General features: G+C 41.4%; 1 protein-coding gene across 7 annotated transcripts in view; it reads right to left on the bottom strand.

Annotated features, from left to right (window-relative positions):
* The window catches only part of ADGRG6 (adhesion G protein-coupled receptor G6), a 136438-nt gene extending 121859 nt beyond the window's left edge, over positions 1 to 14579 (bottom strand). For 4 of the 7 annotated variants that reach the window (XM_041744870.1, XM_041744874.1, XM_041744875.1 and 1 more), the window contains exons 1-2: positions 12493 to 12622; positions 4666 to 4766 (exon numbers count right to left, since the gene is read on the bottom strand). In XM_041744870.1, coding sequence (XP_041600804.1) covers positions 4666 to 4766; positions 12493 to 12494 — 103 coding nt within the window. In that variant the 5' untranslated portion in view covers positions 12495 to 12622. The other 3 variants (XM_041744873.1, XM_041744872.1, XM_041744871.1) reach the window with 3 other exon arrangements.
* Positions 14580 to 16579: the final 2000 nt, after the last annotated feature.

Raw genomic sequence — 16579 nt, 5'->3', positions numbered from 1 at the left:
GAATCCTAGGACATTGCAGTCATAGTAAGAATGGTATCAAAAAGCACATATTCTACTCGCTGAAAATAAAATGAAAGCTCCTTAAAGAATGATTTATTTGAAAGTGGAGGAAAATTTTATATCTGCCAAAGTCTAGAGCTCCCCCAGTTCTCTCCTGTCAAACACAGTGGCCTGCCCGATCTCCAGTTCAATATAAAAATTACCTGCTAAACTGAAAGGAAATGCATCCAGAAGAAATTTTTGAAGCAAGACAAAACTATGTGTACCTCAAAAAACTAGAGTGTACCACTCTCTCTCTCTCAAGTTGTAGACTGAAGAGAACTTCAAGGTCTTTAGTACAAATTCTTTTTCAACTTTAAGATTCCTTGTTCATGTCTTGGAAGACTTGTAAAAAGATGATTTTTCTATACATTTGAAAGCCTTTTTGATCAAATATATGAAAAATATGCATAAGGTGATATGCCTAACATAAATATAGATTGCAACGTAATTGATGCTCTAGAGTAATTGCTCATTCTTTGCTTATGAGAAAAACAAACAAACAGAAAGTACAGGATTGCTTCTGCCCAATTACCTACCTGCCTTCTAGAACTATGGTGTGCTCTGGGCTAGAAAGTACACAATTCAGGCCAGACTGTACTTTTAAGAACACTTCCCCTTTTAGCTATTGATGTATCATAGATATCAGAACAACACTGAGCTTTGAAATAGTCTGTTGGTATCACCAGTTTTTCAGGAGAGATGGGAGGCTCCTCCTTCAGTGCTCATGACTAAACCTATCTGTGTGGATATAGGCTCCTGGTTGCTTAGGAATTCATTGGCTCTTGGCTGTTTGTTTCCCATTCTACTTGAAGCAGTAACCTTCATTCTGCTTGAGATACCATCATTCATCTTCAGAGTCATGGAGTGTCATGCTACATAAAAAGAGGTTATATTTTGAAACACCTTTAAGAGATTCCTATCAAGTAAAGAAGAGTCAGAGTAACAGTTACATGTCTAACAGAAAATTATAACATTCATGTACTTCAACGGTCTCCCTGGCCATTTTTTTAAATGTGGCTTTTAAAAAAAATTATCAGGTTTTCTTTTGTTTTTTTCCAAATTACTAAAGTAATATACCTTCACTGTAACAAGCAAATAATTCAGAACTGTATAAACTTCCATTGCCTTTCCCTTTCTCATTCCAACCTATGCTCTTGAGGATGACCCATTTTAAAGCCTGATGTGTATCATTCCAAGTTTTACTATGATTTTTATATAATCTTAAACAAGCATATACATGTAAAACACATTCAAGTTTTGTAATACAACCTAGTACAAATATGATATGGTTCAGCGATTTGTTTTTTAACTTAACATTATCACCGACCTCTTTTAAAGCCAATATAGACAGTTTGACCACATTGTTTTGAATGACTGCATGATATTTCATAGTATTAATGTAAAATAATTTATATAGCCATGCCCTTATTGAAGAACAATTAAAGTCTTTGCCACATGTTTGCTTATAGTTATAAGCAACTATAGTTATAGTTAACATGCCAGTACATATTTCTCTATATATTATGTTTTTTATTTCTGTAAAATAGATAACCTACATGTGGGAGTCATGTATCAAAGAAAATACAAATTCTTAATTTTTAAAAAATGTTGCCTACTTATTCTCCCAAGGGACAGAGCCAACAGTGTTACTATGTGCCCTATCCCCAATAACTCTGATAAGACTGGATACAGAAATTAGCAATGTTTCTAAATATTCTCAAGCTACTGGATTAAAAAAAATCATGTTTTATTGTATTAATTTGCACCTCTGCAGGATTAGTTTAAATATTCAGCTGTTATTTTGTTGTAGTTCCTACTGAAAGTTATATTCATCACTTGTCAAGAGACAATGACATTTTGTACATTCCTTTTTTAAATCCTGAAGGGCACAAACCTCTGTACTACTTGCTTTATAAATTCCCCATGAAAATATAATTGTTAACTTATCTACTAGAAGACCAAACCTTGCAATTCTATTACTTGAATTAAACAAAGATGTTATCCAAATTAAATTACAGGATTCTAATTTTTAATCATCTCAGCTAAGTGTCAGTCTTAACAATAAAAAGTGGTTTTGCCAAACCTCTACCTGAGCTATCTCAGCCAAATTACCAAAGCCTTAACAACCAAGGGAGCAACCAAAATCTACAGATTATCACTAAAGGGTAACATGGTAAGAGAGTGGCAAAGGGGTGCCTTTGGGGGACAGGAAGGCTTATCTGAAGTGGTAATAATTAAGATCAGAGTGTCAAAAAAGAACCAGGTGTGAGCAGTTAGGAAGAAAAGGGGATGAGGGAGGCACGGTCAAGAAAGTGATGGACCAACATATCTAGAAAATTGTAAGGTGGGAGAGAACAGCAGGATATAGTAGGGTGGACTGTACAGATTGAAAACGAAGTGGATTTTGGGATAGGAGGTAGGAATCAAGAGTCTTATTTGCACCTGTGAAGTTTGAGGCCATTATATATCCAAGTATAGATATGGATAAGCAATCCCAGAGGTGACTCCAGGGTCAAGGAAGAGGACAGGGCTGACAATACAGATTTAGGAGACACTGGCATCAGGATGCCATTAAAAGCCACTGGATTCCTTAAGGTCACATAGGGGTCATCGAGGTGTCACTCATGAAAATGTCAGAGAGTGCAAACATTGAGATACCACATCACAGTTAAGCATCAAATGTTCTCAAGAATAGTTATTCAAAATTACACTATGACTTAAAGATAAAACTTTGAAAAGCAGATATATATAAAGTTTTGATATGCATTATTTTAGGGAATCTCATACTGAGTTGTAAGGCAAAAATTTTATATTAAAATACCAATAATAATCCCCAAAGTATTTTTTGTGAGTTTAAACACTCATGGCTGAAGTAGTGGCATTCTGAGTGAGTCATTGCTTACAGGTATATAGATACATAGCATTCTGGGTTCATTAGTAAACACAGATTACCATCAGTCACAAAGCCTTACATGATGCACATAAAGTATTTGGTAATGAAAGAAATTTTTTAAAAAGATTTCTTGTATGAGACAGTAACTTAAAAACAGACTTAAGGACTTTGATTTCCATGACCTTGAGAATGAGTGCCTCCTTAAATTCTGCAACCCAGGGGCTTCCCTGGCCCCACCCTAGTCCTAGCCAGTGCTGACTTCTTTTAATTAGTCTGAGAACATGTGTTTCATTTCATTGATTCAAGTGATTAAAATAATGATGTGCGTATTTCAATTAAAATGTTGACATCAAAAATAAAAAGTCTCAATTTAAACTCTGAAGAAGCCTCCAAAATCGACAAAGGCCATGACCTAACAAAAATGAAAGTAAATAGACCTCGACTAATTTTAATATCATAATTTATTATACATCTTGTAATTGGTTCTTGGAGAGTCATTTTTGAAAGTTGAGAAAAAGTCTAATACTGGAACCTAGTTAATCCAATGTATATTTATTTTCAGTTCTCTTTACTTGTTTCTTTCCTCTTTTGGCAATGAAAGTAAAGAGTGGCTTTATCATGAAACTGAAACAAATACACAAAAGACTTCAAAGATCAGTTTTGTTTTGAAGCCATTAAACAAGTGCCAGGAATTTTCGAAGTTAGTAGCGGAAACTCTTAAAATATTTGGTGGCTTGGAAAATCATACTTATATATTAAATACAAGTTGAATTTCTCAATCCATGAATAAACAGTTTTAGCAGATAATCTATTTTCATGATTCATTAAATTTAGGATTTTTAACATACAGATATATCATATATATGGAATGTATAAAATCTTGATTAAACCCCAAGTAATAAATACATAAGACTACCTGAGTAACAATTTATTCTAAAAACAAATATAGTAAACTGAAAGAAACAGCAATTTTAAAAAGCAGGAAAACAAAATGGACTTCCATGAAATGCAATTTGCTCAGGAACAAAATCAGATAATCATGGAGAAACACTTTACTTTTAAATATCACTGACATTCTTCAGGTTCTGATAGGCTCATTCACATAATTAACTGTTTATAGAAAATTTAGCTTGCAACAACAGCTAAAAGGATCTTGTTTCAAAGTTCAGAAAAAAATTGTAACTACAAATATTTGATATTTTTACTCTAAAAATACAATTAAAATGAAATTTTTCATATCATTTTAAGCCAACTAAATAAACTTCATGGTCTAAATACTTAATTTCAAATTCCTGTCTTACACTGCAACATGGTAAGAAAATCAGGATAAATACAAACAGCAAAGTCTATACTTTCCATAAGTAACTACATGAAAACTTGAAAAGTGAAAGAACTGAATACTGTTTATTTATTCAATAGTAGAATAGCTAGCACATTTTTAATGTCAGACATGTAGTTATCTCATCATTCCATATGGGTTGGATAAATAAATAAAGCTAATAGAAATGCAGCAAAGATTAAAGAAATACACTCGTCAGAAAACAGAACAATGATCAAAATAACAGTATTCACATGGAAGTCAGAGAAGCCATGGACAGTAAAAGCCTGTAAGGACAGAAGCAGAAAAAAAGACAAGAAATAAAGTTGACTTAAGTAAGTAGCACCGTTGTACTGAAGGCAATGCTATCACTATTAAATTCAGGATTTGAAAGAGAAAAAGTCTTACTTACCTGAAAGAGGAACATACACAATACATAAAGCAAATAAGAACAAAAGAGAATGTGGCTTCCATTTCCAATGACAGTTCCACATTTGATCTGAGTGAAACATCCTACAACAGAAGAAAGCAACCATCAGGACACTCAGTATTCACTAAAGCGTTAGGACAATAATAGTCAAAGTGTAGGTTTTCAGCAGAGATTGGAAAACAGAAATCGTTTTCAACCTTGCTTCCAAATAAAGGAGGAACTTTAGAGGTGATAAACCAAATCACCTGTTTTAGCTAATTAGGCAAAAGAAAAAAAGAAATTCACGCATGTCATTTGCACTTGCTGGCACCTTCCTTATCAGAGTCTAGGTATAATAGGTGATTTCCCAATGAAGATGGGGAAAAATTCAGATAATTCAAGTTCATTTATTAAAAAATAAAGCAATTTCAGCTTCAACCTTCAGCATCACGAGTCATATGCCCATCTAGATGGCCAGAGGATTTTATATCAATCTCTTCTAGAATCTTCCAAAAATTTAGACTTAAAGGAAATGTTTTCATTTTATAACATCTGCTGCTTTACAAATGGAAACAGTTAAGATAAATTTTCCAATCATGTGCTTTCCCCTAAGAAAAAGCAACGAAGCACTAATATGCAAAAAAGAATAATTTCCTTATAAATAACAATAGCTTTCAATGTTTTTAAATGCCTAGTAAACACCAAGCATTATAGAAACTAGTATATGGCATTACGTGGAGGGTTGCTGATTTGAAAATTCTCAAATAATTATCCATACAATGGTCTGATCTTCAAACTTAAAATTGTACCTAATGATATTTTAGATAGGAACATCCACATTATCTTGGCTTCAAACAGTAGTAATGATACCTCGCATTGGCTTAACCTCATCAAAACAGGTAAGCCTGTGAATGGGGCAGCAAGTATCAAGGTCAATCATCAGAAGGTCCATACAGGGACCCGTAAGGATGAGAACCATCAGGCAGGAAGATGGTAAGAAATCTCCAGATCCTAAAAATCTCCAACTATGGGAGTTACCATAGTTCCAGGTGATAACTGAGAGTCTTTTTATTTCTAAAAAGAGAAACAACTAATAAGATACTGTAGGATCACAGTAATACCTTTTTTACCTGAAGGTTGCTTACCTGGAGTAAAATATGTAATACTAAACACAAAACTAGAAAAGTAGGAAAGGGAATACTCAGACAAGCAAAAATAGTCATCAAATGATTCCTGCACTTGCCTCAAGCCTTCATTTCCAATCTATCCTTTACTGTCAGAGACCACCTAAGCAGCAGAGACCAAGCTCTAGAGTCGACAAGAGAGTCACTGCTATTTGTGAGCTATGCCACCCTTGGGTAATTTCCTTGACTACCCTGCACCTCCTATTTTTCACCTGCAAAATAGAAATGGCAATTGAACCTAATCCATAGAGTTGCTGGATGACTAAATCAGATCACATCTTTTAAGAAAGTGCCTGACATTCAGCAATTGCTCAACAAATATTAGATGTTATTGGGGCACCTGGGTAGCTCAGATGGTTGAGCATCTGCCTTCAACTCAGCTCAGGCCACGATCCTGGGGTCCTGGGATGGAGTCCGGCATCAGGCTCCCTATGCAGCAGGGAGTCAGCTTCTCCTTCTCCGCCCCCCTTTTGCCCTGCTCTATTTTTTTTTTCTCTCTCTCAGATGAATAAATAAAATCTTAAAAAAAAATATTAGCCGTTATTATTGCTACTACCATTCCAATATAATTGTGGTTATTCTGTTCACAATAAAATCAAAAGAAAAGGCTTACACAAGAACAGACAATAGGATGTCATAAACCAACACCCATCAGTTGAGTTTGGGACTACTTCTGTATCACCTTGGAACAGAAACGGGAAAGGATGATTCATGTCTGCCATGAATGCAGAAATTTTGAGTACTGTCTGACATTCATGCCATGTTTTTATATTCACCCAACTAGAAGTTCTAGCATCACACAGCTCCTAATGGAAATTCTAAACTGGCAAAGCTTAAGACCTGAAGAGTATTTTTCTGAATGGAAGGTAGGTCTTAAAACACATTTATCCAAAATAATTGAAATTTAAAGCAATGTTACTACTTATGAGAAGCAACATGCCACTGTACATCATAATAATATATAATAATGATGGATGTGAGCTCTGGAATAGCAAAATTACAAGCTGGTGCCTCTATTTATTGTGTGACTTCACAGGCAAGTGCTTTAAACTCTGGACTATTTCCTCTTCTGTAAATAGGATACCATCCATCAAAAAGATAGAGATAATACTACATGGCACTTAGTAAAAGCTTTAAAAAGGGTAGATGATAGACTGCTGTTACATGGAAGGTTCACTCATTTGGAAGGATGGGTCCATTTCCCACTGATGTTGGATGAATGAGGTGTTTCCCATTCATGCCATGGATGAATGAGCATGCTCCTAAACTGAGGCCCAGGAAACTGAGGGGCAGACCAATCAAACTTGGCTGCCTGCTATACCACACACAGTCAGGAGTGTCATCAGCCTGAGAGAACTCCCAGTTTCCTAACCTTTGCGGCATATGACAATTTTCCTTTATCAGTATGGGAATAATGGTGTCCTCTTAGACTTATGTACTCTCTAAACAATCCTCAAGGAATCATGTTTGTTAGCTTTGTCAACATTCAATACTATTTATTTTATCATGCAACTTTGTTTTGCTACAACAGGTTCTGACATTTAGGGATTCCATAATCAATCCTGAAGCTGTTTTACAAAATCTGCCTGTAATTCTTTCAGACAAGAGCTGCAGACGATGATCTGGGGCTTCATGTGTTCTGGTTCTCAAGACTCCATCACTTTGTATTGAAAAGGAACCCAGGATAGGACAAGTACTTAGAACCAAACTTAAACCACATGGCAAGTCAACTTTCATCCAGTTTACTGTTTACTGAAGAACAGAAACAAATAAAGTAAGAATAGAACAGAGGAAGGAAAGCACTGTGTGTCTTCTCAGGGGATCACTTAGCAAAGACCCATCCTTGAGATTCAAACAACTTTCTCACAAGAACGGAAAATCCTGAACAGGGTTACTAAGGTTCTAAATGGGAACTACCAAAAACATAATCCTGTATCACTTGAATTGTAGCCTCAAAGTTCTGAAGAGAGAAAGAATTTTTTTTTTTAAAGTAAAAGAGAGCCATCCATGGACTTCTACCACCTGAAAAGAATCTAAAAATTATGCAACAAAACCTATCACTTCACAGGCAAAAACAATACAACATTAAACCACTTGCCAACTGGGTCACCTGGCTTCCTAGTCACTTGTCCTTTTTGAGAACCAAGCTACCTCTACTGCAAACCTGCTGCCCTTTACAAACTGCATAGGTGACAAAATACAACATGCTTAAGTCCTATTTCAGGAGCTTTAGAACTTAACCCTTCCACAGGAATTGTTTTAACGTCAATGCTCCCCTTGTAAATGTGATTTAAACCAAACGTTATCGGGACTCCTTTGGCTCAGGGCGTGATCCTAGAATCCTGGAATGGAGTCTCACATTGGGCTTCCTGCATGGAGCCTGCTTCTCCCTCTGCCTATGTCTCTGCCTCTCTCTGTGTCTCTCATGAATAAATAAAATATTAAAAAAATAAAATAAAAATAAATAAACCAAACATATCACTGAAATAGTCTGTAATCTAGACAACCTACCTACTATCTTGCACCTCTTTACTCCTGCTGGATCCCTTAAAAGTCAAATTTAAAGAGAACTTAGTGAAGAAACTTTGAAATCAGTTGAGTAATTGACATGGCACTAATTCTATTATTAACCACAATGGTCAGAATTACCTCATTCCTCATATCCCAAAACGTATTCATTTTTGTTTTTTTCAAAGATTTTATTTATTCATTCACGAGAGACAGAGAGAGAGAGAGAGAGAGAGAGAGTCACAGGCAGAGGGAGAAGCAGGCTCCATGCAGGAAGCCTGATGTGGGACTTGATCCCGGGACTCCAGGATCATGCCACAGACCAAAGGCAGGTGCTAAACTGCTGAGCCACCCAGGGATCCCCTCCCAAACATATACCTATGTTAAAATTGTCACCAAGGGGCATGGGGAGTGGCAGCGAGAGTACCTTAATTCTTCTAGAGTGAAAAGAATGTAATTTGGTTTATTCAAGTCTGTGCTCATAATTGTATTTCTTCTTCTGGTTAAAGATCATGTTCCTGAGCTCAAACAATGAATAAGAGAAAGTGCTATTCTATTACTCAATTCAAGTTATTTTATTAAGTTGTGTTCACCCCCACTTCGAAAAGGTAAAAAGGTTTATTCTTCAAATCTGCACACATCTTGACCCGTATTTGAGCAGAAATAGCCACTGTTCCATGACTGGTACCACAGGTGAAATTAAAAGGCAACCCTGAGAAACACACCTGAGTACATGTAAAACTGGGAATGTCTGAAAAAGAACACTGTCTCAGTATTCTGGTTGTGGTATTGTACCACAGTTTGCAAAATGTTATCCCCGGGAGAAACTGAGTAAAGGGCATGGGATCTCTACCACTTCTTCCAACTGCACGTAAATCAACAAACATCTCAATAAAATTTTCAACTAAAAAAGTAAAGCCTGAAGCCATGATGTATATAATTTACTTAATGTGAGTCAGGAAAAACACTGTGTGCATCTACTGAGAGTAGTGGGTGGAGGGAAGAAGGATGGAAAATAAAACAAATGGGGTAAACCTTTACATTAAGTGATTCTGTGTAAAGTATAAACAGGTGTTCTTTGTATCATTCTTGAAACTTTTCTGTAGGTTTAAAGTTATTTATAAATAAATTTCCACACACCCATCCAATTTACACCGAGGTGTATCAATGTTTATATCATGATACTCCCATCACTATTATTGTTTCCTCATCACCCAGTTTTACAGAAGTACCATCTCATTTGGATTTCCTTTACTTGGGTTGGCATGTTCATCATTTTTGTAGTTTCTATTATAATAGAAATATTTTTCTTACTAATTTGTGATTTCTTTTTAGCAATGCTAAGCCCTTGTCATATTTGCTACCAATGTTTCAAACACAGTAATTCTGAAGTTTTCCTTAAGGCATTCTAAATAATTCCATCCTGAGTAATGCTTTAAGGGAAAGTAGGAGGATACTCAGGTAACCACGCTTAAGTTTTATTGGCGTTTTTAGTTACCACTGAAAAGTCCTTTTGATGTCTTCACGCCAGCCACCCAGTATGCATCGCAATGCCATCCAATGTAGATAATGTAATAATGGCATCCAAACAGAAAGGAAATGGAAGGATACGGTTTTTTTTTTTTTTTTTTTTTTTTTTGCCTCAGCATGCCACACACATTGAACAAAGTCTTCTTCTATTTAGTCTAAAGTCTAAATTGTCTCTAGAAAGTTTTAATCATCCCATCAGAAATGTAAACTCCGTAGGAGATGGGCAGTTAGAAAACGGTCAAGTTTAAGGAAGTGGTTGTCAGTTTATTTTTAATGTATAAACTGATTCTCTTTCAAATCATTATTTCCAGAAATCAGAGTGACGTGTCCAGTTAGGCAGTAACACTACAAGCTTCTAATATTTCCCATAAGCCAAGAGACAATAGCCTCTTTCACCATTCATATTGGAAAAGCACAATGTCATGTAATTTATATAAGCCATAAATGGAACGAACGGGAGCTCCATGAAGCTTGAGACCAGCTACCAGGAGCTTTGCTAAATCTACTAAATTTCTTAGGATATGAAAAATATGTAGTCACTATAACTCCAAGTATATTTATAAAATCTGTAATTTCATAACTTGAGTGTCACAACATAGTAATACTTTCACCGCAAAGAACAGGCAGAAAATATCTTAGTTTGTATGCCTGAACCCATTAAGGTTTAAATTTAAAAGATAATAGAGTTTGTGTTCCACATTGTAACATTTTTCAGTAAGATACTAAGAATATTTACTTTGGAAAGGTTGGTATTATTTCCATTTATTCTAACACACTAATATCTAAAAAAGAATCAGATCATCTTAAGCCATTCCATGTGAATCATAAACAGCAAAATGGTAAAAGAAACAGCTATAATCTGGCAAGAAATGGAAAAACTTTTAGTCCAAAAAGCTCAATAAACTCAAATCAGGACACTAAACTTTATATTTTATGTGATTAAATACTCGTATCTTTATATGACAGAAGTTTTAATCATATGCAATTCAAATGAGCTACATCAATTAATTACATAATGAGGAAATCTGTACATTACCTGCTGTTCAGGTCCACATATTTTATTTTAAAAATTGGTATGCACACTTTTTTTCATTTCCCCTAAGATCTAAATTACCTAGGAAAGCTGAAAGGAAGCTAGGCGAATATCTGCTGTTAAAAACCTTACTATACTTTCAGGAAAAACTGATGTTTAAAACAAATTCACATTCATTCAAAATGTGCCGCCTGCATATGAGAACAAGTCTTATGTGGGGCTGTTGGCTGTATCCCAAGGTAAATTATTTCGGGTTATACCTTGCTGATTCCACCGGCATAAATGAAACCTTAAAACTCACAGGTGTGGAATTACTTCACATGCAATTTTAGCAAAAATAAGTAGTTCTTTTCTAATTATACTGCTCACTACCAGGAACAGAAGGGCAGAGAGCTAGGCTTGCAGTGGGCACTACTCTTCCTGTTTTAAAACTGTGTGCTGGGTGGGGAGAAGAGGAGACACTGGGAGGAAGGGAAAGACAGGGCCTGAGGCGCAAGTCTTCCCAGGTATGAAGCTGAAAGAGGAGATTTTAATGGAAATACTTAAGGATCCAGCAGCTGGGGGAGGGAGGGGCAATAAGAACTTCTAGAAACACTTGTATTCTTGTGGAAGGGAGCAAAATGTCTGTCAGGGTATCTGCGCAAGAGTAAAGAAAACAGCAGAGCGAACGTTACATATTACAAGAAAATTAACTTGTGCACTGGCCGCAAAAACAGGCCCTTTTTAGAACAATCCTTCTCTTTGCATTCTGGGTGTGCTCAGTGGCCCTTTCTCAGGGTCGCCCTGAGGAATCTCACCGCTTCCATGGTCACTCCATTAAACCAGAACCTTTGGGACTTCCCTGACCATTCCCACCCCTACGTCCCCCACCTCTCATTCAAGGCAAGTCGCCTCCCAGGCCCCATCCCGTAAAACGACATGGTCCCTCATTACTCATTAACCTACGAAATACAACCAAGAAACTTCTCTGCGCGCTTCTTCCTTCCTTCCTTTCTTTTTCTTTTATTTTTCTTTCTTTCTTTCTTTCTTTCTTTCTTTCTTTCTTTCTTTCTTTCTTTCTTTTTCTTCTTAAACCATTCAAATAAGTCAAAGATGCAAGAATAACTTCTACAGTCGGGGGTGACAATGTGTAAAGTCAGCATTTTCTCGGGATACCAGTACCTTCCAGGCCCCCAGGTGCTGATCCAGGATCGCTCCTTCTTGGCAGGGCGAGGCCCTGGATGGAGGAGCCGTGCCTGTTAGCCCTTGTTTGATTTGACTCGAAAACACGTTTTCCCCATTCTTGAAGCCCTGCCCTTTTTTTTTTTTTTTTTTAATGCTTTCCACCGCCCAAATGTGAGGTTTACCTCTCACTGGAAAAAAAAAAAAAAAAATCCAGCCGCAGCCGCACACACATGTCACAGCTCCGCCTGGCAGGACCTGCTCGCTCCTCCGCGCCTCGGGGTCAAACCGAAGACAAACCGGTTTACTCTGTCCACGCAGTCCTTACAAGATCACTTAGCGGAGGGAGGTGGGGGCGCGGGGCTGGATGCAGGTGAGGGCGTGAGGGCGTTCTCAGCCGCCAGGTAGACTTACATGCTGGCATCGCTGCGCTCAGGTCGCCGGGGCCGCGCAGTCCCGTCCGCGGCCTCCCCGCCCCGCTGCTCGCGCGCCCGCCCGTGCGTCTCGCTCCTGCCGGCGGGTCCCCGGGGGTCCTCGGGGGTCCTCGGGGGTCCTCGGGGGTCCCCGGCCGGGGCGGCGCAAGGTGGGAGGCCCCGCGGCCGGGTTCGAGCGCCGGCTCCCCGCGGCCCGGGCCGGGCGGGGCGGCAGGTTCCTCCTCGCAGGCAAGTGGAAGAAAAGTTAGGGGCGAGGGCGAGGGCGGGGGCGGGGGCGGGGGCGACCGCGGGGCGCTCGAGCGCGCGGGGCCGGGCGGGGGCGGAGGGCTCTGACCCGCGGCTGGCGGGCGGCGCACGTGGTGGCGCTCCGTGGCCTCGCCCCCTTGCCCCTTCCCTTCCCCCTTCCCTGCCCCCAGCCCGCGGGCTCCCGCTGCGCCCTGGGCCCGGGCCGGGGGCTCAGGTGCGGCTGCCCCGAGGCGCGCGGCGTCTGGCCCTGCCCGGCCCCCCGCCCCCCGCCCCCCGAGCGCGGCCGCCCCACCCCTGCCCGGGCCCGAAAGTGGTGACCACGGGGCGGGGGAGGCGCGCCCCAGGACGGGCCGCCGGCGGGGGTGGAGGGGCCGGGGCAGCCCCGAGGTCGGCGGGAAGAGGAGCCGGGGGGCGGGGGCGCGGGGCCGGGGGGCACCTCCTCTCCACCCCCCCGCCCCCCCGGCCCGGCCGCCGCCTCGCCGCGCTGGACTCCCTGGTCCTGCCCCGTCCCTGCCCCTCCCTGCTCTGTTCCCGCGGCCCCTCTCTCCTCTCCCCTCTCCCCTCTCCCCTCTCCCCTCCCTGCTCTGTTCCCGCGGCCCCTCTCCCCTCTCCCCTCTCCCCTCCCTGCTCTGTTCCCGCGGCCCCTCCCTCTCCCCTCTCCCCTCTCCCCCTCTCCCCTCTCCCCTCCCTGCTCTGTTCCCGCGGCCCCTCTCCCCTCTCCCCTCTCCCCTCTCCCCTCCCTGCTCTGTTCCCGCGGCCCCTCTCCCCTCTCCCCTCCCTGCCCTGTTCCCGCGGCCCCTCTCCCCTCTCCCTCTCCCCTCTCCCCTCTCCCTCTCCCTCTCCCCTCTCCCCTCTCCCCTCTCCCCTCTCCCCTCTCCCCTCCCTGCTCTGTTCCCGCGGCCCCTCTCCCCTCTCCCCTCTCCCCTCCCTGCTCTCGCTAAAACCCGGAGCGACGCGGGAAGCCCGTGCGCTGCTCCCCCGCTCCCGCCGCCCCTTGCCCACGCGGAGCCCCGGGCCGCGCACCTCGCCTGCTCCCGCCGCCGCAGCCCCCGCAGACACACCTGCCCCCTGCCCCCTGCCCCCTGCCCCCTGCCCCCGACCCGCCGACACCCACAGTTCCAGAAATCGGTATTCACCCTTTTGCCTCAGAGTCCCGTCTTCTTCACTCAAGGCCTCTCACTACCGGCACGGGGTGCTGATCCTTAAAGACCTTTGCCATTGCCTCTAGTGTGAGCGGTTCACATCCCATCCAGAGAGAAGTATTGGAAGGGGAGGTGGGTCCTGCGATGTGAGAGGGAAGCAGACTCGGGGTGGGGGTGGGGGTGCTGCCCGTGGGTGCAGAGGGATTCAGTGAAAGCAAAACTTGGTATGACTAGTGACAATCGGCTCGGTTGACACTTTTGATTGAGACCATCCTACCAGAGCCCTATTACTTCACTGGGACTGAGAGCTAGGACTAGAGAAGTTGTGCTTTCTTTTAAAATCAGCACCATTAAAAAAAAAAAAAAAAAAATGGGGAGGGGATATTACCAGGGGGCTGGGAAAATGTTCATATAACATTTCATTCAGCAGAATTGGTTTGCAAATACAAATTCAGTTACTCATTGGGGAAAGTCCACTGCCTGGGCTCCAGGGCTCCTACAAAGTAGCTAACTGGCGAAAAAAACTGGACACACCTCCTTGGTGATGAGAAGAGAGAGAGAGAAAAAAAAAAGGACTCACACTTGGAAAGTAGCTCCCTTCCCCTCGTGAGCTGACGGAGTTAATCCGTGAAATGCTGGAGGCAAATGTTCTGGTGATAGAGCTGTGCTCCACACCCAGAGCCAGAGCAGCCCAGCTTAAGCCGTGAGCGTGCACATGCACAGGCCACAGAAGTGCCAAAGAATTTATATAACATCGATTGGCTAGTGATAGAAAACTGTTGGGGTGGAAAAGAAGTAGAGCAGGACTTGAGGATAGACAGCCACTGGCAGAAAGGAAGCTGGCACACTGCCACCAGATTCAGAGGCTTGAAAATCCAGGGTGTGTTCTTCTTGTGACTCTTATCAGTGTTTATTTTGATGAATAAACAGTTTAATTAATGGAGACATTGAATTTAGCACCCAAGGGAAACTGAAGATCCTCTGTCCCATGCTCTCTTAACAGAACGGGAAATGAAACCCAGAGATGTGAGGTCGGCAGTAACTAGCTAGAAGTGGCCAGGGGCTAGGATCCAGGCCTTCCAATTCAAATCAGTCTCTAGGACACCAGAACATCCTAGGAAAGTTTAAGTTCCACTCATAGAATTTTCTTTAGAGCAACAATATTTATTATTTCTCAGTTTAGGAATGTGAGTACAGTTTAGCCCAGTGTCTCACAAGACTGGCTAAGGCTACAGTCTCACCTGAAGATCTGACCGAGGAGCACGCTGCTTCCAAGCTCATACATGCAGCTGTTCACTCAGAATTTTAAAGCTAGGAAACGTAGGGCAAACAATGAAATATGAATAACTGCACTAGGGTTCTTTAGAGAAACAGGACGAACAGGATGTATATGTACATATAAAGAGTGATTCAGAAATTAGCCCATGTGATTATGAAGGTACAAGTCCAAAATCTGCAGAGTAGGCCAGCAGGCTAGAGACCCAGGGAGGGGAGAGTTACAGGCTAGGCCTAAGGTAGTCTGTTGGCAGAATTTCCTCTTGTTTGCGGAGGTGAGTCTTTGTTCTTATTTATGGTCATGAACTCATTTGGAACAACAGGGAGCCTCTAGTGAAAATTAGGCATGAAACGAGGACTAACAGCCCCCCAAATGAGGCAGCTCTAAGTAAAACTGGGATTGGATGATACTGGTGCATGTGGCCGGTGCTGCCTGGAGCGTCCCAGGAACTCATAGGCCCCCCTGGGGTGACCACATCTTTGCTCCGGCCTGGAAGACACCCAACATCTAGCTTTCCCAGTATTTTAAAATCTGTCCCCAGTACATGTCTTATTAGAAAGTGAATTAGGACAAAGTGGTGAAATAAAGGTTTATCTCTCTAGTTTGTAAACAGAAAAAAAAAAAAAAAAAAGAGGCCTATTAAGGCCTTCCACTAATTGGATGAGGCCCGCCTACATTATGGAGCAGAATGTGCTTTACTCAATGTCCACTGATCTAAATGTTACCCTCGACTAAAAATCACTCATCACAGAAACATCCATGATAACGTTTGGCCAAATATCTGGATGCTGCGGACCAGCCAAATCAAACATTACTATGATGTTTCAGTTCATCATAGTAACTGAAACAAATGTATATATGTCTAGATGATAGGAATAGTATATTTACATGTGCTGTTATATGCTAAAATGTTCATAAATGGATATATTGTTACTTCTATATGATTAAATAAATCATAGGTAAAATATTTCCTGAGACAGGGCCTTTCATTGATCAGTACTTAGTAAAATATGTGTACTTCTGTCCTCGAACTGAGGATTTGTTCTTTTTCTTTGAAAGAGCATGTTAGGGAAAGGGAGTATGAACAGGAAAGGACATGACCTTTTAATGCAACAACTCGAATTCAAAATGTGTTCCTGTAATTTACCAGCACTATGAACTCTGGCAGTTTTCTATGTAAGCTATAAACGTGATTTGTGGGATCCCTGGGTGGCGCAGCGGTTTAGCGCCTGCCTTTGGCCCAGGGCGCGATCCTGGAGAACCGGGATCGAATCCCACGTCAGGCTCCCGGTGCATGGAGCCTGCTTCTCCCTCCGCCTGTGTCTCTGCCTCTCTCTCTCACTGTGTGCCTATCATAAATAAATAAAAATTTAAAAAAAAAAATTTAAACGTGATTTGTAATA

This window comes from Vulpes lagopus, chromosome 2, assembly GCF_018345385.1.
Source record: "Vulpes lagopus strain Blue_001 chromosome 2, ASM1834538v1, whole genome shotgun sequence".
Taxonomy (NCBI): domain Eukaryota; kingdom Metazoa; phylum Chordata; class Mammalia; order Carnivora; family Canidae; genus Vulpes; species Vulpes lagopus.
The sequence above is the reverse complement of the archived record's forward strand: the minus strand, read 5'-3'. Positions and strand labels throughout refer to the sequence as shown.